Genomic DNA, 19,609 nt, shown 5'->3' on the forward strand with positions numbered 1-19,609 from the left:
AATGCTTTCTTGCAGGCTACATCAAGATGTTTGACATTCCAGCTGGTGCAAGGCATTTACTTATACAAGAATCTGATGCCACTGTTCATAATCTTGGTACATATCGTATTGCATCATATTCAGCTTTGATCTTTACAGTACTAAGTATCTTGGTACCTGCTCTTTGAAATAGTATGTCCAACTTTCCTAAAACTTAACTTTGAAATAATAAATGCCCAGAATCACTTGGAGTCGGGCAGCATACACATTTAATAAATAAATAAATAAATTTTACTCAATATAATTGTGCAACAATTTCCATATTTGCTGCAGAGCCCACATTTCCCATGGATCAGATTCACCAGATGTGTTTTTGCTTACATCTCCAGCATCTATTCTCTTGGTCCTTCTTTCTTGTTCTAAGCCAGCTGCAGCAAGAATGCTCTCAATCTTTATAGTTCAGTGAATCAATAAGAGGCATTGTCTTGTAGGCTGTAATTAATTAGAAGCAGATTCATGTCCACTGACCTAGTAACTTCTCTATGAATCATCCAGGTCTTATTTTAAGAGATATGTTTGTGAATTGCTGTTCTCCACAGCTGTCTGAGATTAATAATGTTCATTGCACAGACATATTCCTTACATTAGACAAACTGTTCCTGAAAAACCATGAGCAAGATATAAAGCTTCTGTTTTTGTAGAACGTATGGATGCTGACAACACAAATGAATCTTGAAGCAGTTGGGAAGGAGGCCAGTAAGTGTACGAGGCTGTCATCTCTGACTATTATTTTGAAAGATAAAATATTCCTTACATGTTTTAATATAGAAGTGGGCCAGCAAAATTAGATGTAAAGACTGCTGCTGAGCTTGTATATGAAAAGAGGGAAGATGAGTGTGTAAAATCCTCCTGTTTGAAGAGGCCTGGTACAATCAAATCACCTTTCATGGAGAAAAGATTTGTCATATTTAACACACGTGCTCTTAGGTCATTGATTCTATTTGCTGATTACCGTCTTTGAAATTAAACTATTTTCCTTTTTCAAATCAGCCAATAATGAAGCCTACAAATTTGGGCCCAACAACTGCAATCAATATATAGCTAATTATCCAAGAATAGTAGCCAATTTGGATCTCATTAAACTGCAGTTTGGAGGAGGTGGGAGGATTACAAGCATCAGTCTCTGCTTTCACCCCTCTCCCCTTCACAGATTTTGCTCTGTCTCTCTCATTCTGACACTTCTCTATAAAATTCCTTCTTTAATGGAATGTTAGTGATAAAAATAACCAGTGCTTTTTTTGTAAAAAAAAAAAAAAAAAAAGGTGCCGGAACTCACACATGTCATGCAACCCGCCTTGCCTACCCTACAAGGTTCCATCCAAAAAAGGTGCCGGAACTCCGTTCTGGGCGTTCTATGACAAAAAAAAGTCCCGAAAATAACAATAAAGAAGACTGTGGCAAACTGTAGGTTTTCCATATAGATGGAAGACTATGTTGTCTGGACCCCTGTATAGTTTTGTAAATCAGGAAGAACCATTGCATAATAAAGCTTTATCTGGGGGACAATCTTAAGATATCCTAATAATTCTAGCAGGGAATATAGTTGGAAGTTTGAAAAGCCAGGGAGAATCTGCCGCATCCCTGTTAGGTTCTAAGAAAGCACAAGCCTTGTACTATTGTCTAAGGTGAATAATATTATAATTCATAGTCTGCCACATTTAGAATCACATAGTACACTGCCTTGAGACTTTGTTAGGCAACCTAACAAATAATAATAATAATAATAAATCCTCATTTTTTCCAAAACTCTGGGAAGGACATATTTTATTTTTGTTAGTACTAAAATGTTTATAGAAACTTTTCTGGTGATTTTTTTGATGAATTCTCAAAGTAAAATAAACAAAGCAAGCAGTCCCTTCTGTGACTTCTATTTTCTTTACTCGCTGGATTATAATTAAAAATTAGAAGGAAGGGGAAGCTTCCTGACATCTCTTGACTTCATGTTTCTCATTTTGTTTTTAGCGATCAAGAATCGAGAAACAGGGAAATATGTTCTAAATGAAAATAACTACGTGCCAGACTCCAAAACTTTCATCAACATGGGTGTAGAATGGGAGTATCGAAATGATGAAGACAGGGAAATGGTTCAAACGATGGGCCCTTTACGTCATGGTATCACCATTTTGGTAAGTTCCTTGAAGATGAGAGTGCGATGCAACAGTGAGCCATGCACCCTTTATTTGATATCTAGTAGCAGTTAAGGCAGGGGTAGGCAACCTTGGCTCTTTTATGACTCGTGGATTTCAACTCCCAGAATTCCTGAGCCAGCCATGTCTGGCTCAGGAATTTTGGGAGTTGAAGTCCACAAGTCATAAAAGAGCCAAGGTTGCCTACCCCTGAGTTAAGGAATCAGTTTTGAGGATGAAAGCCAAATCTTAGTTTGTGCCTCCCAACTGTATACGGTGCCTCTTTCGTTCGTGAGAGCTCTAGGGATATGGATTTCCCTTTTTTCAGAAAACAAGACTGGGGATCTTATGGGGGAAAGTGGTTGGTAGAGTGGCAGAGGTGAAGTGAAGAGACTGCCAGGACCGTGGACCTGGAACAAGACCAGAGAATCACAGAAGCCTAAATCTTGGTTGGAATCTGGTTTTGAAAAGATTTTAAAAGTGATGTTAAAATGATCTTCCTGAAAAGATATACATTATCTGTCTAACTAGGTAATTCCTCATGGTAATGGAAAGATTTCATTGACATACAAATTTATGATCCATGAAGATTCTTTAAATGTTGATGATAACAATGTCTTGAAAGATCCTGTACCATATGAATGGGCTCTGAAAAAATGGACCCAGTGCTCAAAACCTTGTGGAGGAGGTAAAGATGTTGATGACTGCATTGACTTTTCTGTCTGTTATTTAAAAAAAAACCTGTGTTTCTAATTATGCTTTTAAGTATGCTTGATGGTTTAATATGGCTTATAGCTGAATCTGAGACAGGAATCCATGAACTTAAAATGACTTAACAGGTTTACCTGTAGTTTCTTATCTGTGGTACTGTAATTCATTCATTCAGTGCAGCACATTTGATTTTTCCAAACAATCATCCATCAGTCTCTGTGAGATTATCCAAAGTGTAATGATTTATTATCCAAAGTGTAATGATCAGTTATATTTTAATCTGAAAAAGTTTAGTTCATAGGTAGAAAAATACATTCCATGGAAAAAATTCTGTCTATTAGTTATAACATGCTGCACATCTAGAAAATGAACAGTAGTTTAAAAAGTAAGCAGATGAAATAAACAAATGGCAGGAGGCAAAATGCTGCAGTGTAAAGTTTCACCAGTACCTTGCATTTCACATCTAGAGTAGACTGAACCAACACAGTACTTAACCAGTAACATGTCAGTTGTTTGTTTTTACAAAAACATGCAAAATTGTTCTACATTATCTCATTTCCCAACCCCCAGAATTCCACTTGCTCTGAAATTTGGAATCAATCTCAAACACTTACCATACAGTACTTACTGCCTCTAACTACAGTAGCAGAATTTCTGAACTGTAGGGGGGAAAGCTGGGGGTCTTAAACCTCATCTCGCAGAAGTATTTTAAGACTTCATACCTGACCATCACCTCTTGTTCTTTTTTATAGGACTGTCACTATCATTCAAGGGGTACTTACCTTATATCTTCCCATTAACTGTGGTGTATCAAAGAGAGCATGCTTTCATATCTTGCGCTGCCTGACTGTGATTAAATAATGAAAAATACAAAAGTTGAAATAGTTTCTACTTTGCTGCCTTCTTGATCATTAGAAGGATATGACCAGAAATTTCAGTCCTTGGATCTCCTGTTGGGAGACTGACCAGAGATCAAGGAAATCAAATGTTATAAGAGAGAGAAGATGAACGATAAAAAAAATACTTTCTAAATGTAAATATAAAAATGTAAACATTCAGTAGAGAAGGAAAATGGTTACAGGGTTGTTCAAAGTATGGGGAAAAGGCAGATTTTAAGAGTTTATAAAATCTGTAATGCTCCTGGCAGACCACAAGATGCCACTGATTTGCTATAAATGAGTGTTCTGCCAGGATATTTAGATTTAGATTAATTATTACAGATCAAAAAAGATTTTAAAATTGGTTATTTCATGATGCACAGCATGAGGATACGTATAATAGGCTGGAATACACACAATTACTTGAATTAAGAAAAATGTAAAAAATAGGTAACTATTCTAACATAGAAAAATATATTAATCTTAGTGCAAAGTAAACTTGTTACCTATTTCTTCATATCTAGATTTCTCTTGAAACAGTTGTTTCCTTTATCCATTTTGCCTGAACATTGCCTCAGGTAAATTCTCGCTTTATCAGAGGTTTCCTAAACTCAGCTCATACATTCTTCCTATGTTTCTTTCTCGCGTTCTGTTTTTGACTTTTTAAGAGGATTCATTTTCTACCTCCAGAACAGAGCGAGACACAGTGCTATCTCTTGATCTACATCAGTGGTTCTCAACCTGTGGGTCGGGACCCCATTTGGGGTCGATTGACCATTTCACGGGGGTCGCCAAGCAAGGCTGTCCGCCATTTTTTTGTCCGCCATTTTTTTTGTCCGCCATTTTCCCCCCTTTTCCGGCGGGTGCCTTACCTCCCTTGGGCTGGGCCAGCTGGTGGTCGGCCTGCTCCGTCTCTGCCGCTTGCCAGCTACGCCTCGGCCGGCGCAGGGGGCGGAACCACGCATGCGCGGCGCTCCCGGGCAGGGAAAGTCCTCGACTTATGACCGGTTTAGTCCTCGACTTACGACCGGTTGGGGTCGCGGCATTAAAAAGGTTGAGAACCACTGATCTACATGATAAAAAACATGGCTGATCTGAAAATATAGATTCTAAGTCCATAGTCTGCACAAGGATAGTATGTCTATTTTGAGTTTCTGTGTTCTCCTGGTTGCCAAAAACCTTCTCAACATCATTCTAAATCATTCATTTAATATTATGAATACAAAATGTAGCCATAACACAGATGTGTTTAGTGGAGTAAAGGTAAAATCACTTCAGCCAAGCTTAACTGCACAGACACAGACACATACAAATTGTTTTCTTAGCAAGTTCATGAGTTGTCACTGCTTTCTGCACATATCGTTCTTCTACTTCTCAGTATGGCGTACACCTCTGAGATTTCCAGATGGTTGGGTCTTAATTTTTTTGACTAACTTACAACTAAGTGTAAGAACTGCAGGGATAGGGGGTGGGGCAGGATCCCATTTTAACCATTTTGTGATTGTCCTGTTTTTTGCAACCTGTATCTGACAGACAAGTTTATTGATTCCTCTGTATAATTGAAACCTGATGTTGCCTGATCTAGAAAGCTAAGCAAAATCACTCCTGGTTTGGTGGAAGAGGACCTTTTAGGAAACTCAGGGTAGTTAACTATACTGAGAAGTAAAACTTAAAGGCAATACCAAGTGACAGGAATGTATCTGTGTAAATTATCAAGAGTCAAGCTTGACTCCAGTGAGATTTTACTTTACTTTTATATAACTGAAGCTAATTTATAAACCATTAACAACTCTATATGCTTTCCTGGATTACTGAGAGATGGACAAGCATCTGAACAGACCTCCATACAGAAGAGAATTATTCTGTTATCTCTGATTTAACTTGTGTAAAGAAGTCATAAAATAGTGCAGGATCCAATCTGGTCCACTGGGTCACAGAGGTTTTGTCTTCTGAGCTTTCGGACACATGTTGGAGCCCATCTTCAGGGAACTTCTCTCTAGAGAGAAGATGGGCTCCAGCTGGGAAGACAAAACTTCTGTGTCCTGGTGGACAGAGCCAAATTGAATCCTGCAACATTACCCTGGGACACGTATATTCGCCTTCATTCATAAATTAGTGGCCGGAGTATTTTTAATAGGGGGAAAATAAAAATATTTGAATTATGTGAAAGTTCTTTGCAATGTTGAAGATAAACTAAGTTTTTTTTCCCCCTAAGGCTACCAATTTACAAAATACGGTTGCCGGAGGAAGAATGATCTGAAGATGATCCGTCGCAGTTACTGTGAGTCTATCTCAAAACCCAGGCCCATTCGTAGAGTGTGCAATCTCCAGGAATGTTCCCAGCCAATGTAAGTGGGTCTCTCTGAATATTCACTGCCATTAAATACTCATCTCCTAACGCAACATTGCCTTGCTTCAGATAATTTTGTCTTAATGTTCTTCCCTTTCTGTTACTCTTTTTGAATCAGGACGGCTCTGATATTTTTTATAAAGTTATCACCTTAGGAATTACATATGATGTAATGTGAAATGATGAAATTAGCAATATTAAGATTAGTTTAAAAATCAGGTAAATAAGGATGCGCCCTGATTGCAAAATGAATTTTGAAGGGGATAAAGAGGTTTTTTTTTAAGAAAAACATCTTAGTAAATATAGTAGAATAAGTCATTATTGAACCCATATAAGCGCCTGAATTTTTGAAGGGGAAGTACATAGAATTTATATAAATTTATTTTCAGTTCTTTAAAAATATGTACATGCCATTATTGAAAAATTCCATTTACTAATCCTAATCCAAACAGCAATAAAAACTGTAGCATAACTTTTAGAAATGTTGGGTTGTTGAAGAATGGTGGAAAATGAGGATTTTCTGCTTATAAAAACTTTAGATGTAAGCATTATATGGTATTTTTCATTTATATAGTTACTTCTGGTAATTTTAAACAAATATTTACACTCCATGGTTTGGATTAACAGGCATTGTAAAGATAGAGGACCTGCCTTTGTTCCTAATCTAACTAGAGACTAGCAATTTAAAAAATGCATAAATAGGACTATCACTTTTTGAATCTCATACATGCTCATTCTTTATAAACCAGGATTTAGCATCATGTCCCAACCAAATTAGTTGATGTGTCTGTAGTAAGTTACAAGGCTGTGCATTCAACTACCACTTAACTCACACCATTGGTTGTTAGCAGACCTTCAGTGTAGTAAAACAAACATACCTAGAAGGAAGGAATATCATACAGCAGTCTTTTTGTAAACACATTAATTTGAAAATCCTAAAATCATAGATGATTTGGGAATGGTATCCACTCTATAATTCATTTGCTTTTCACATTCCTTAATTCATTGCATCCTAACTAAAAACTGAAAGGGATATCTAGGTATTTCTTGGAAAGAGCAACTATTTAATTTTAAAGAGGAAAGTCTCCATGGAGGTTGTTTCTATTTCACTTACTGTAGATCAGAGGGTATCCCAGCCTGAGCACAGCCTGTTTGTGAAGCATCTTGAGCAATTCACTGCTGAGAAATGGAAATGGTGTTAGATGGAATATCGCAAAAGTGAAGAGTCCAGAGTTTTGCAACACTTAAGTTTTTAATATTTACAGGTATAGGATTGTCACATACTCTGTGATTATCACAGATGCAAAAATAGTTAAACATTGTTCCCGAGAGAAATGGTTCTATTACTGTGAAAGATTTACAATGGCGCAACAAACTGTGAAGCTATGGCTTTCGTTCTTTCATATGGTACTTAGCTGACTATTGAATTGTTGGCAAAGCGAAAGTAGCAAATTTATTTCTAAGAATTATGCTGCTTCTGTGCCAGCTTCTGCTAACAACACTTGTTTTAATAGTTGCTCTTCCTGCTGGTTTCCATATTAACTGTTTAGAGTATTATGAATAGATGATCTTATTTGTCAGAAAAACTAGAAGGAAATTCTGTCCTCTTAAGTCTGACACATCCACATTAGGATAGTTCAACAGTAGAATTATTTTAGGTGTCATATTTTTAGAGTTATGTAAAATCCAGCTCTGATTTCTAACTACAGGTAATCCTCAACTTACAACCACAATTGAACCCAAAATTTATGTTGCTAAGCGAGAAAGTTTTTAAGTAAATTTTGCCCCATGTTACAACATTTCTTGCTGTAGTTGTTAGGTGACTCGCTGCAGTTGTTAAGTTAGTAACACGGTTGTTAAGTGAATCTGGTTTACCCATTGACTTGGCTTGACGGAAGGTCGCAAAAGGTGATCACATGACTCTGGAACTCTGAAACCGTCATAAATATGAGTCAGTTGCCAGGTGTCTGAATTTTGATCACATGATCATGGGAATGCTGCAGTGGTCATAAATATGAAAAACGATCGTAAATCACTTTTTTTTCACTGCCATTTGTAAGTTTGAACAGTCACTAAATGAACTGTTGTAAGTCAAGGACTACCTATATATTGGGATTTTACATATTTATAAATTTGTCATTCTTCTCCTTTAATTGAAATCTTTAGTTTTCTCTCTTGTCCTATTATTTAAAAAAAAATAGAAAAAAGCATTTTTTCCAAGGGAAGAATTATTTACAATTCATTCCAAAATTTTATTTCAAATTTATTTGAACCCTTAGTCCATTTGTAGCTTTCTAAAACTGAAGTTTTAATGAATCTTCTGCTGTTTATCTTAAGATTTTAAGCTTGTAGCTAAAACTTTTTTTGTTAAAGCATTGAAGACAAACTTACTTGATGCTTTCAAACTTGCTGATCCAAAGATTTCTAATAGCTGATAAGTAGTTAACAAGCAATTCCTTCTGTGAACTTAGTATCCTTTCAATGAGCCAATTGTGCTTGAGCAAGATGACTATTCCCCCATCTCTCACTGCTCAAAACCTGACGGAGATCACTCTAAAAGTGCTTTTTCACTAGGCAACTGGACTTCCTTGTTTTTCTTTGAAGATGTTTCGCTTCTCATCCAAGAAGCTTCTTCAGCTTCTTGGATGAGAAGCAAAACGTCTTCAAAGAAAAAAACAAGGAAGTCCAGTTGTCTCATGAAAACTATGGGATAACTATGACCTGGATGACTGAGAATCTCCATAGGTTGCTGGAGCCCACTATTTTGCAGTCTCCTTACGTGGAGCACTTGCGGGCAATCTCTCCCCTGTCCAGAGAGGTTTAAAGACCTGTTCTACTCATCAGCTCTTTGTTCTTCATCACAGTTGTCAGCTCTGCTTTTCATGGAGCTGTCTTCAATCAACTATTCTTCCTCTGCAAAGTCCCAGACCGAGCGATACTCATTCTGGAAATACTCATACTAGACAGGAGCCTATCCTGTGGTCCCATTATATATTTGACTTAATTGTTTTTAATTGAAACAGATGGGTGACAGGTGACTGGGAACCTTGCAGCAAAAGTTGTGGGAAAACAGGATATCAGGTGCGTTCAGTACGATGTATCCAAACATTGCACGACAACACAAACCGTTCTGTCCATGCCAAATATTGCAGCAGTGATCGTCCAGAGGGCAAGAGGGTTTGCAATCGGGAACTTTGCCCTGCACAGTGGTGGATTGGACCCTGGTCGCAGGTAAGCAGACATTTGTATCATGGTTCAATTTATACAGGGGGACTATCCATATCCATGTGCTTTCTCAGTCGAAATAACTGGAAAAGTCTCTGTGCCCTTTCAGATCCTGTATCTTGGAAATACAAAATGGAATGTATAGATCAGGGGTAGTCAACCTTGGCTCTTTTATGACTCGTGGACTTCAATTCCCAGAATTCCTGAGCCAGCTTAGGTACCCCTGGTATAGATGTTACATTTATATAACAACACGGCTCCATGTTTGCCTTAGAGTCATCCAGAAGTTTAGAAAGTTGGAAGAAGAGTAACGATACTGTGATTGTTAGCGCTAAGTAATTGTGCATGTGTATGGGTGAAAGATGAAAGATATAAACCAAAAATGCATTTACAAAAGAGAATCGGAAGCCCATTTTTCTTTCTTTGCTCTCCAGTGTTCTGTAACCTGCGGTAATGGCACCCAAGAAAGGCCAGTTCTCTGCAGGACAAGAGAAAATATTACTGGCTTATGTAAAGAAGATAGGCCAGAAACGACAAGGCCCTGCAGGCTACCTTCATGTTCTAGTGAGTGTACACATTTTAAAAACTCTGATTTCTTGAGTCTTTTGGAGAGACAAGGAAGGGGGAGGGCTGAGGTTGGGAGGACTCCTTTGTAAAATGCCAACAAACTATAGAGATACAACAGTCACCATTTGCTATTTTACTTCTGTATTGTCAGAGTAATCTGTCCCATATTCCCAGTATTAACAGTTTTATCTTTATTGCAGCTGGAGAAGAAATTTGGAAAAACACTTCTTAAAGAAGTCTGATTTTGGGGGGGAGGGGGGAGCTCACTGCAGATAGTGGTTTGGGGAGGGGAAATGCTTGCAGGCTAGTATGAAATAATAAAGAAAGCCAAAATGATGAGAATCATTCTTGACAAGAATCTAAAAGCATTGTTTCTTCTTTATAGATGACAGTGTTTTTCAACTTTGACAGCCTAAAGATGTGTGAACTTCGACTCCCAGAATTGCCCAGCCAGCCCTGGGAATTGAAGTCCACACATCTTCAAGCTGCCAAGGTTAAGAAATGTTGGTTTATGAATTACCAGAGGATCAAACTCCATTTTGGAAACTTTAATAGTTGAGACTAGGTACTGAGATTAGTCAATTATCACGTTTTTTATTTTTTTCTCACTGCTGTTTTTATGTTCTGTAGTTCCTCCATGTCTATGTCTTCCAATCTAGATCCACAATAGTCCACGGTTGCCCTCCTTAGAGTTGTTGCAAGCCCTAATCAACCCCTGTTCCTGTCCTACTTGTTTAAAAGTACCCTTTCAAAGTTTTAATTGCACGCCTAACAGCCCGAATGTGTGAAGAAATCCTAAAATGGAAGTAAACTTCTCTAAAAACATTTATTCACTATCTTCATTTGTACTGTGTTAGCCTTTCTGAAAGCATGCCACATTGTGATACATCTGAACAGAAGGGCTCAAATGATTAACTTCATTAAAACTAAAAACACTGGTGTTTTTCTAACTATAGTTTTGGCTTGTAAAATATTTTCCTTTTTGTGATTAGAATGAGGTCTATTAATTCAGCTTTTGGATTGTAAAATGTTCCTTAAAAGCTACAGAAAGTGCTCATATTTTTCCCCCTTTCTGCCCCAAATCTTTCTTTCTCCTTCAGAAAATTCATCAGATACATCCAAGAAGACTTATATGATACAGTGGCTGTCAAAACCGGACACGGATTATCCCATCCAGAAAATATCTTCAAGTAAAAGACCCATTTATAATTCTGCCTTTGCTTTTAACTGCATGCCACATCAGATGTGGACTTTGCCTTCTGCTCTATTCTTTTTCCTATATGGGACATTTTCTTGAATCTTCAGAGTTTTATCTTGAGATGAATCTTTTTTTTTCCCTGCACTGGGTTGCAGTGTCCAATGTCTTGCTTCTCTGGAGATTGAGCAGCCCTTCATTGCTGCAGTGGAGGTCGTCAAGGGGTTGGGTGTATGAAGCAGAATATCTGCAGTTTGTTGTAAGTCCTCTAAAAAGTGAGCTGATGTCGGTTTGCTTGTTGGTTAGTGATGGTGAAAAAAGGCTCTTAATTGGCTCATGATTTGAATTTGATGGTGAAACTGACAACTTATTGTGAATGTGATCACATCACAATAATGACAACTTGTAGTGCTAAGGTTTTCCTTTCATCTAAAGGTCCTCTAATCCATGGCAGATTAAGTAGATCAGTGTCTTTGCAGGGTATTCAAGCAGGGCAAAAGCAACCATTCCATCTTTCTTTATAGCCTCATTGCTTCTCAATCCATGTGTCACAATGGCTTTAAAATATGTGTTTGTTACCATGAAAAAAACCTTATTATTCAGGAAGATGAGACTTCTTTTTATATATAGTCCATCAAATGCTGCTGCTACTATGTACTATGCTTCAAAGGAATCTTTGTTTGGTTTTGTATCGATTTCCAAAAGTAGAAAAACACAATTTTTTCAGAGTGTACCTTATGTTCTTTTTTTTCTTTTTCCTTTCAAAAAACAATTAGAAAAACAACATGGCAGAACATGTACTTATGCTACAAGTTGTGGTGTGCAGTATTGTAATATTGTTGAGACAATATGGCATTGACACACAATGTAATGTCAAAAGTTGTTCAGCAATTAATTCTTTATTCATCATTACATTCATCAGTCTTTTTTCACCATATGCATATTTGGCTTGACTGTTCAGTTTTTCTATTTGTGTGCGTGTGCGTGCGTGTGTGCGTGTATGATCTATAGATGTGTGTCTACTGGCAAGCATAATAGTGTGAACTACAGAATTACCTCAATTTTTATTGATTTGTTTTATTTTGCTTAGGGACAAAGAAACTATGTTTAGACAAATGCCTTAAACTTTAATTGCATTGGCATTAATCTCCAGTTCCAGCTTTAAATAAGTGTACGGGTATCATGAATTGATATTCACGTACAGAGTGTTTTACTTGAATGATTAAACACTGGAAGGAAATTTGCACAGTCCATGTATGAGAAAGAAAAAAGGATCATTACCAAATTGGATGAAAGAAAAGTATTTTGCAACACTTAATTTGTTTCATTGCAATTTATTCCTTCAACAGACTTTGTGTTGAAGATCTAAAATTTATCCTCCCTGGACCACTCATGCAATATCAAAGAATAGAAAGGCATTAGTCCTGGGGTACCATAACAATTTTCTTGCTCTCTTTCCACGAACATTTCAGATACCTTACAAAGGTGACCCTGTGGATTTTGGCAATGTAGCACTTCAAAATGGTCATTATCATGTGATCACATATTTAAATTTTGCTGTTATTATTTCCCGCTGCAACATGTTAGTAATTACACATGGCAACATAAAAGGCAAAGACGTGTTATCTGGCTCTAAATACTGTTATGTAAAATAATTGGTGTATAACTGTTATCAACTTACTTATGACTGTTAGTTACCTTTCAATAGACAACTGTTAAGTGATGTTTGACAATATGGGTGGCTCTAGAGAATGGTGCAATAAGATACCTGGGCATTGCGCGCAGTTCTGTATGCACTTTGGTTTATCAGGGATATTTTATCAGTGTTTTGTATGTATTTAACACAATATTAAACGTGCCAATTCAGTTTGCTGTTCAATATTTTCTATCAGGCCAGTTGAAATGTGTACCAAAGTGATTGTACAAATAACTATTTTTTTCTTACTGCTGAGTTAAAGACATACTTCCAGTCTGTCATGCGTATTGCAAAATAAAAGATTAAAGTTCAGCAGGTCTGGCAGTTTTGTTGCAGGAATAAACACCTATATTTATCCTGATATATACAAGTCACAAGCTTAGGACAAACAGGTGCAAAGACTTTTTCACCTTAAAATCAAGAAGGTTAATGGTTGCCTTTGTGCATGCAAGTGGCTTGCAATCCAGGAAGTGACTGATGCCAAAATGAATTTGTTACACCTTTAAACTGCCACAAATCTTGTTGATGCTCCATGGCTATCCCACCCCACCCCACTGTGGAAGTAAAGAAGATATCTTTCTATAAACTCTTAATTATAAATGAAATGCATCTTAATAGCATCATAGGACTCATTTCACCTGACTCTATATGTAATCTACATATTTTGCATATTTTACTGTGAAAAATAAGGCATTTTTCTAAAGCTGTTTCAACAGGCTCCTTGGCTGAACAGCCAAATGTTTCTTTAATGAGTTTGAAAATTATGTTTAGTTGAAAAATTAGTTTCAAATATATTTGAAAAAAATCAAATATAGATCATTATTTTGCCATTTTTAAATTTCTAGACATATTTAACCCTACAGTTGTTAAATTAATAGTTTTATATAAAAAACATTTGATCTCTAACCTAAATAATTTAGGTAATTATTTCCCTTGGAATATATTTTATGAAATCAGCACAAAGTCAAATAACAGCAACAAAATTTGTTTGTTTGTTTCCCATAAATATCTGGGAACTTTAACTTTTATAATGCTGCCATACAGTTATATTTGTATAGGTATTAACATATGCTAGACTGATATGTTTGCCAATTAAACACACTCATGCCCTATATTTTAGAGGATGAGTAAAGAACTATTATATAGCCTTTCTGAAGTCAACAACTGCTCCTGAATTAGAGTGGGCTGTAATTTGCAGTGCAGTTAAAAGGCTATTGCCCGCTAATCCCTGTGCTGCCATATCTGCATGCAGCTTCCTTCTAAGTGGCCTGATGATCCTGTCATACCAGCCTGATTGTTAGACTTTTGCAAAGATGCATCTGAAATTTCTTTCTTCTGGAACACAGAAACATGGCAAAAATTTAGCACACACACACACACACACACAGAGAGAGACAGCACAAACTACACTCTATCATAACTTACCAAGGAAGGATTTGTAGCATGTATATGCATCCAGTTTTGGTCACCGCGATGTAAAAAAGATGTTGAGACTCTAGAAAGAGTACAGAGAAGAGCAACAAAGATAATTAGGGGACTGGAGGCTAAAGCATATAAGGAACGGCTGCTGGAATTGGGTATGTCTAGTTTAATGAAGAGAAGGAAGAGAGGAGACATGATAGCAGTGTTCCAATATCTCAGGGGCTGCCATAAAGAAGAGGGAGTCAAGCTATTTTCCAAAGCGCCTGAAGGCAGGACAAGAAGCAACGGGTGGAAACTAATCAAGGAGAGAAGCAACCTAGAACTAAGGAGAAACTTCCTGACAGTGAGAACAATTAACCAGTGGAACAACCTGCCTCCAGAAGCGGNTATTATTATTATTATTATTATTATTATTATTATTATTATTATTATTATTATTATATCCAAGATTGTTGAAGCATCAAGAAATTCACATGGTGTGTTGCTCCCACAAATTAAAGTGTGTATATCTCTTCTCTTCTGCTGACTACAATGAAATGATTGGAGCTACATAAGAATATTGCTCGATGCTTCATAGCTCCTATAGTTTTCACTGAGGAAATTTCTGGAAACTTTCTTGGTGTGTTTTACCATATGAGAAATTTCAGTCCTTATTTAAAATATGCTTCCTGCATCCTGCATTTACTTCTACTTAACTTAGTTTTCAGATTGCTCATTCTCTTTGTCTGCAATGCATACTTGGAAACCTAGTTTGAATTTCAGTATTGATTTCTTAGGTAAACAAGGGTGCTTCAGAATTTTTTTTCATGCTTTATAAGCAGGGGGAACATTGATATTTCTTCAGCATATATGATTCCTGGACTTATCCTGTTCTTATTTACAGTAGGGTAGCAAAAATGAATTAATAATTCAAGCAACAAGGCCATGTTGCAACCAGATGTAGTATGAAATTAAATACCATGTTAACGGTGCCTCAAAATTAATATTATCACCAGATGGCAATATGGATGTGTTCCTTCTCTTCCCATCTGGACACATAACGCAGCAAAACTCAGAGTTGTTCTGCTGCGTGCCCAGGCACTTGGTCTCTATAATGATCCAGCATTTTATGCTAATCTCTCTCTTCCTCAGAACATTTCTTCATACAAAGAGATGACATTAACACATCTGTCCTTTATTTTCTTTTACAACTTTCCACATTTTGAAGGCATGATTAGGCACACATAGACGTTGAGATAAGTACATGAATCATGCAAGAAAGACAATACTGGTTCTCGGAAGAAGTGAAGTTTTTGAGCTTGTTGGGGAGTTTTTGTAAATGTTCAATTCCCATGACAATGAAAATATGTACAGGTACATAATGTAGATATGTGCAGGTACAAAATGGCCAGTTACTTAGCGACTGGTCAAAGTTATGACAGATCTTTCCAAGTCTATCTCCCAAGTTCTTGCAACTTACAACCCAGCTTTGAACTTCCAATGGCCTCCAGCTCTCCCATGGCCACATGACAATTTATAATGTTTTTTGTGTTTTTTTGCTGGAAACTGGTGTTTACTTCTGGTTTCTGCCAAAAATGCCCATTGTGGACAATGGATTCACTTAACAACTGTCATGTTCACTTACGACCACAGTGATTCACTTAATGACCACTGCAAATAATATTGTCAGATTGGGTGCAGTCACATAATGGCATGCTTAACAACTGGCATGGCTTTCAGTTGTAATTCCAAGCTTAGTTGCAGTCATAAATTGAGGACTACCTCAATTTATTACCTTCTCTTGATGCATCAGTTCCTACAAGGGAGGATTCATAATTTATCTAAACATAATGTTAAGTGCTTTTAAAAAAAAAAAAAAAAAAAAGATGGGATCTCAGTTATATAGAGGACAATCTTTTTCAGAAAGTGAGGCAATCAATTGAGAGAAATGCTTTGGTTCTTACCTTTAAGATGTTCCTGTCTAATGGCTACCTAATAATCTTCTAGCAATGTATAGAAACTCAGAAAATGGTGCACTCCTTATAGATGAAAGATGTACATATGCCAATTAAGTCTTTAGCATTTGAATAATGGTGTGGTATATTATGGGGCAGGGCAGCTTGGCTGAAATAGGGGAGACATGATAGCAGTATTTCAGTATTTGAGGGGCTGCCACAAAGAAGAGGGGGGTCACATTATTCACCAAAGCACCAGACGGCAGGACAAGAAATAATGGTTGGAAACTGAACAAAAAGAGAAGCAACCTGGAATTAAGGAGAAACTTCCTGACAGTGAGGACAATTAATCAGTGGAACAGCTTGCCTCCAGAAATCGTGGGCACTCCATCACTGGAGATTTTTAAGAAGAGGCTAGACAGTCACTTGTCTGAGATGGTATAGGTTCTCCTGCTTGAGCAGGGGGCTGGACTAGAAGACCTCCCAAGGTCCCTTCCAGCTCTATTCTATTCTATTTTAAAAGATGCTGGGCTTGTCAGCTGGAAAGCCAGCAGCCCAGGATCGATACTCAAGCACCACGCAATGGGGTGAGTTTCTGTCCTCACCCCCATTCCTGCAAACCTAGAAGTTTGAAAGCATGCAAATGTGAGTAGATTAATAGGTACCATTTTGATGGGAAGGTAACCGTGCTCCATGATGTCATGCTGGCCACATTGACTGTGGAAATGTCTTTCGACAGTGCTGGCTCAATGGCCTTGAAGCGGAGATGAACACCACACTCTATAATCAGCAACAACTAGTGGGACTCCTTTAGTTTTTTATGGTATATTATTATAAAATAGTAGAAGCAAAAATGATGACGCACAATGAATTTGCTTCTTTGATAGCAATTTATCTTGATATCAGGGTGAAAAAGAAAAAAGAGAATAATTTCAACTCGGTGCCTGTTATTACATGCCCAAGAAACCTGTAGAAAAACAGTTAACTCTACTCTCCCCATCAAAGACCAGTAAAGATTTAGTGTGCTCAGTGATTGTATAATTCTCAGCGACTTGTGATGGTACAATCTGAAACTTTTATGACAAATAATATAGTGAATGGAGTCTTTAAATGTGTGTGTAACATTTTTTCTCACCACCAAGACTCTGTTACATCATTGCCAATTTATATTTTGTTCCAGTTATTAGTATTAAAACAACGTTATAATAAGATATAATAAACAAGTGCAGGTATGCTGGTATGTGATCTGTACTAGGCCAAATGTAGTAACTTCCTGTGATCAGATTAATAGAATGTATGAAAATAAATTAGAAAGCTGCTTCTTATATAAATAATTTTCATTCCACTGATGTACCATACTCAAGACAAGCTATTGACATGAGCTTAGGAAAATCCAGCATATAACCAGGGTGATCCAGATGACAGGTGATTCTAACAATTTATTGTGTCTAAAAGGTATATCCTGTATAATTTTAATGTGTGCATTTGGGGACACACAAACGTACATGACTCAGGAATTGTCACTTTGTTCCATGTCCTCCAAAAGTTGAATCGATGCATGACATTTGTTTTATAGCTTTAGATCACTGCAAAAAACATGAGAGAGATTTAGTTAAGAGCACATATAATACCTTATTTATGCAAGAATCTCTTAAATTCAAGTTTACTTGATTCTATTTCAGGTATATAGCATATACTTAAATTTATTTTTCTCTTCCAGCAGAACATTGCAAAGAAGACAGATCAATGTTTTGTCGCATGGAAGTTCTCCACCGGTACTGTACCATTCCTGGATATAATAAACTGTGTTGCAAGTCTTGTGGTATGTACGCTAATGAAACAGGACATGGTAACTCAACAGTTAATGATATTGAAGAGAACATCACTCCCACCCTTGCAACATCTGTTGAAGATCACATACCCCATAGAGCAACAGGTCCACCAGATGTTGCCAAGGTAAATACCTCCAGTTCTAATGTGACCAAAGAACAGCCAGAAGGCAACACACTGGATGCACCCTATAAAATCCATGAGGCAGAAAATGAAGTGCCACAACACAACATCATCTGGAGGAGGAGACCACTATATGAAAGGATAAAGAACCAAAGAATTCAGCAGTTGATTGCAGAAAAAAGGAACAAAGGAATGCTCAGGGAATTGCGTTAAATTGGAAATATAACTCTATATACATATATATTTTTTCTCTCTTATAGAGATGTTACAGTACTGCAGTAATGCCCATGCCACCCTAGAGGCTAATTTTTTAAATAGTGGTGCTATGGCAGAAATGCCTAATGCTACAGCTTGCAATAAATAAACATATAGGCTTATTTAATTAAAGAAAAGATAAACAGCATAACAAATGTTGGGGTTACAAATATCCACTGAAAATGGTACAATAGCATCATAGCTTAACTGCTATGCAACAATGATACATACAGCTAGTCCTTGTTTAAAGACTGCCCTGTTTAACAACCATTTGCAGTCATGATAATGATAAAAGTTACTTTACAACAAGTCCTCATATTTATGACCTTTACAGTTCTGCAAAGCAAAAGAAATTGAAGTAAGATCATAAGCATAGTTGCAGTTTCATTTAGCAACCACTTTGCTTAATGAGTTGCTGGTCCCAATTGTGGTCATTAAACAAGGACTCCTTGTAGTGAATGTCAGCAGGGTTGTTTCTTTTCATTTTTCATCTTGCTCCATCTCTGTGTATGTTTGAATCCAATGGAATCTACCTGGGTAATATAATTTGTATCAACAAAAAAGTCTAATCAATTGATCCAAAATACTTAATAACCCTACAAAACAGCTTATAGAATTTCAGTGGCAAGGAAGTATATGTCTGTTTTTTAAAATCTGATTGCCATTTATTTGGACAGGTCAAATTGCTCCATGTACAACAACTGTGATATCCATTGCGCTGAACTCAAGCATACCAGACTTTCCATTAAATTCAGAGGTGCTACTTCTACACTCAGGGATGACAAAAATGTCTAACTGAAGTGTTGAGGAATTATTTCAATCTGATTTTGGGATCCAAGCCCAATTCATTGCATTAACCACTTGAAAAGCACACTTGGTGATGTTATGATGTTACTGTATAAAATCCAGCTGGAAAATAAATGTTCTTCAGAAACAGTAAAAGAACATTTTAAAAAAGTGTTCTAAGGCAATCTCTGTGCAACTATCCGAGTTTCCCATCTCATTCATGAAGAAGTAATGTTGGAACCATAGGTTCACAAGATTTTTGATCCTGAGGTCCACATTTTTCCTTTAGAGAGCATGCTGGAGAGCCAGCACTCCAGAACGAAGATGGGGCCAGAACAAAGGAGTGGGCAAGGCCAGGACAAAAATGCAAAATTAAATTAATTTCATGTATATATAATTAAAATGCAACACAACTAATATGATTATTCCCCAATAACAGTTTTTCTTTTAGATTAAAAGTGACATGCTGGTG

The 19,609-nt window shown here is 36.9% G+C and overlaps 1 protein-coding gene across 1 annotated transcript in view; it reads left to right on the plus strand.

Moving 5' to 3' along the window:
• ADAMTS2 (ADAM metallopeptidase with thrombospondin type 1 motif 2) overlaps nucleotides 1–18,494 on the plus strand; it is a 256,898-nt gene extending 238,404 nt beyond the window's left edge. Inside the window, exons 15-22 of the mRNA XM_029283769.1 lie at nucleotides 16–96; nucleotides 2,002–2,165; nucleotides 2,697–2,853; nucleotides 5,970–6,102; nucleotides 9,128–9,335; nucleotides 9,764–9,893; nucleotides 10,997–11,086; nucleotides 17,864–18,494. Of these exons, the coding sequence (XP_029139602.1) occupies nucleotides 16–96; nucleotides 2,002–2,165; nucleotides 2,697–2,853; nucleotides 5,970–6,102; nucleotides 9,128–9,335; nucleotides 9,764–9,893; nucleotides 10,997–11,086; nucleotides 17,864–18,309 (1,409 nt within the window). The 3' untranslated portion in view covers nucleotides 18,310–18,494. The remainder of the gene's footprint in view (nucleotides 1–15; nucleotides 97–2,001; nucleotides 2,166–2,696; nucleotides 2,854–5,969; nucleotides 6,103–9,127; nucleotides 9,336–9,763; nucleotides 9,894–10,996; nucleotides 11,087–17,863) is intronic.
• The last annotated feature ends 1,115 nt before the right edge of the window (nucleotides 18,495–19,609 follow it).

This window comes from Protobothrops mucrosquamatus, unplaced genomic scaffold (assembly GCF_001527695.2).
Source record: "Protobothrops mucrosquamatus isolate PMUCROS unplaced genomic scaffold, P.Mucros_1.0 scaffold222, whole genome shotgun sequence".
NCBI lineage: Eukaryota > Metazoa > Chordata > Lepidosauria > Squamata > Viperidae > Protobothrops > Protobothrops mucrosquamatus.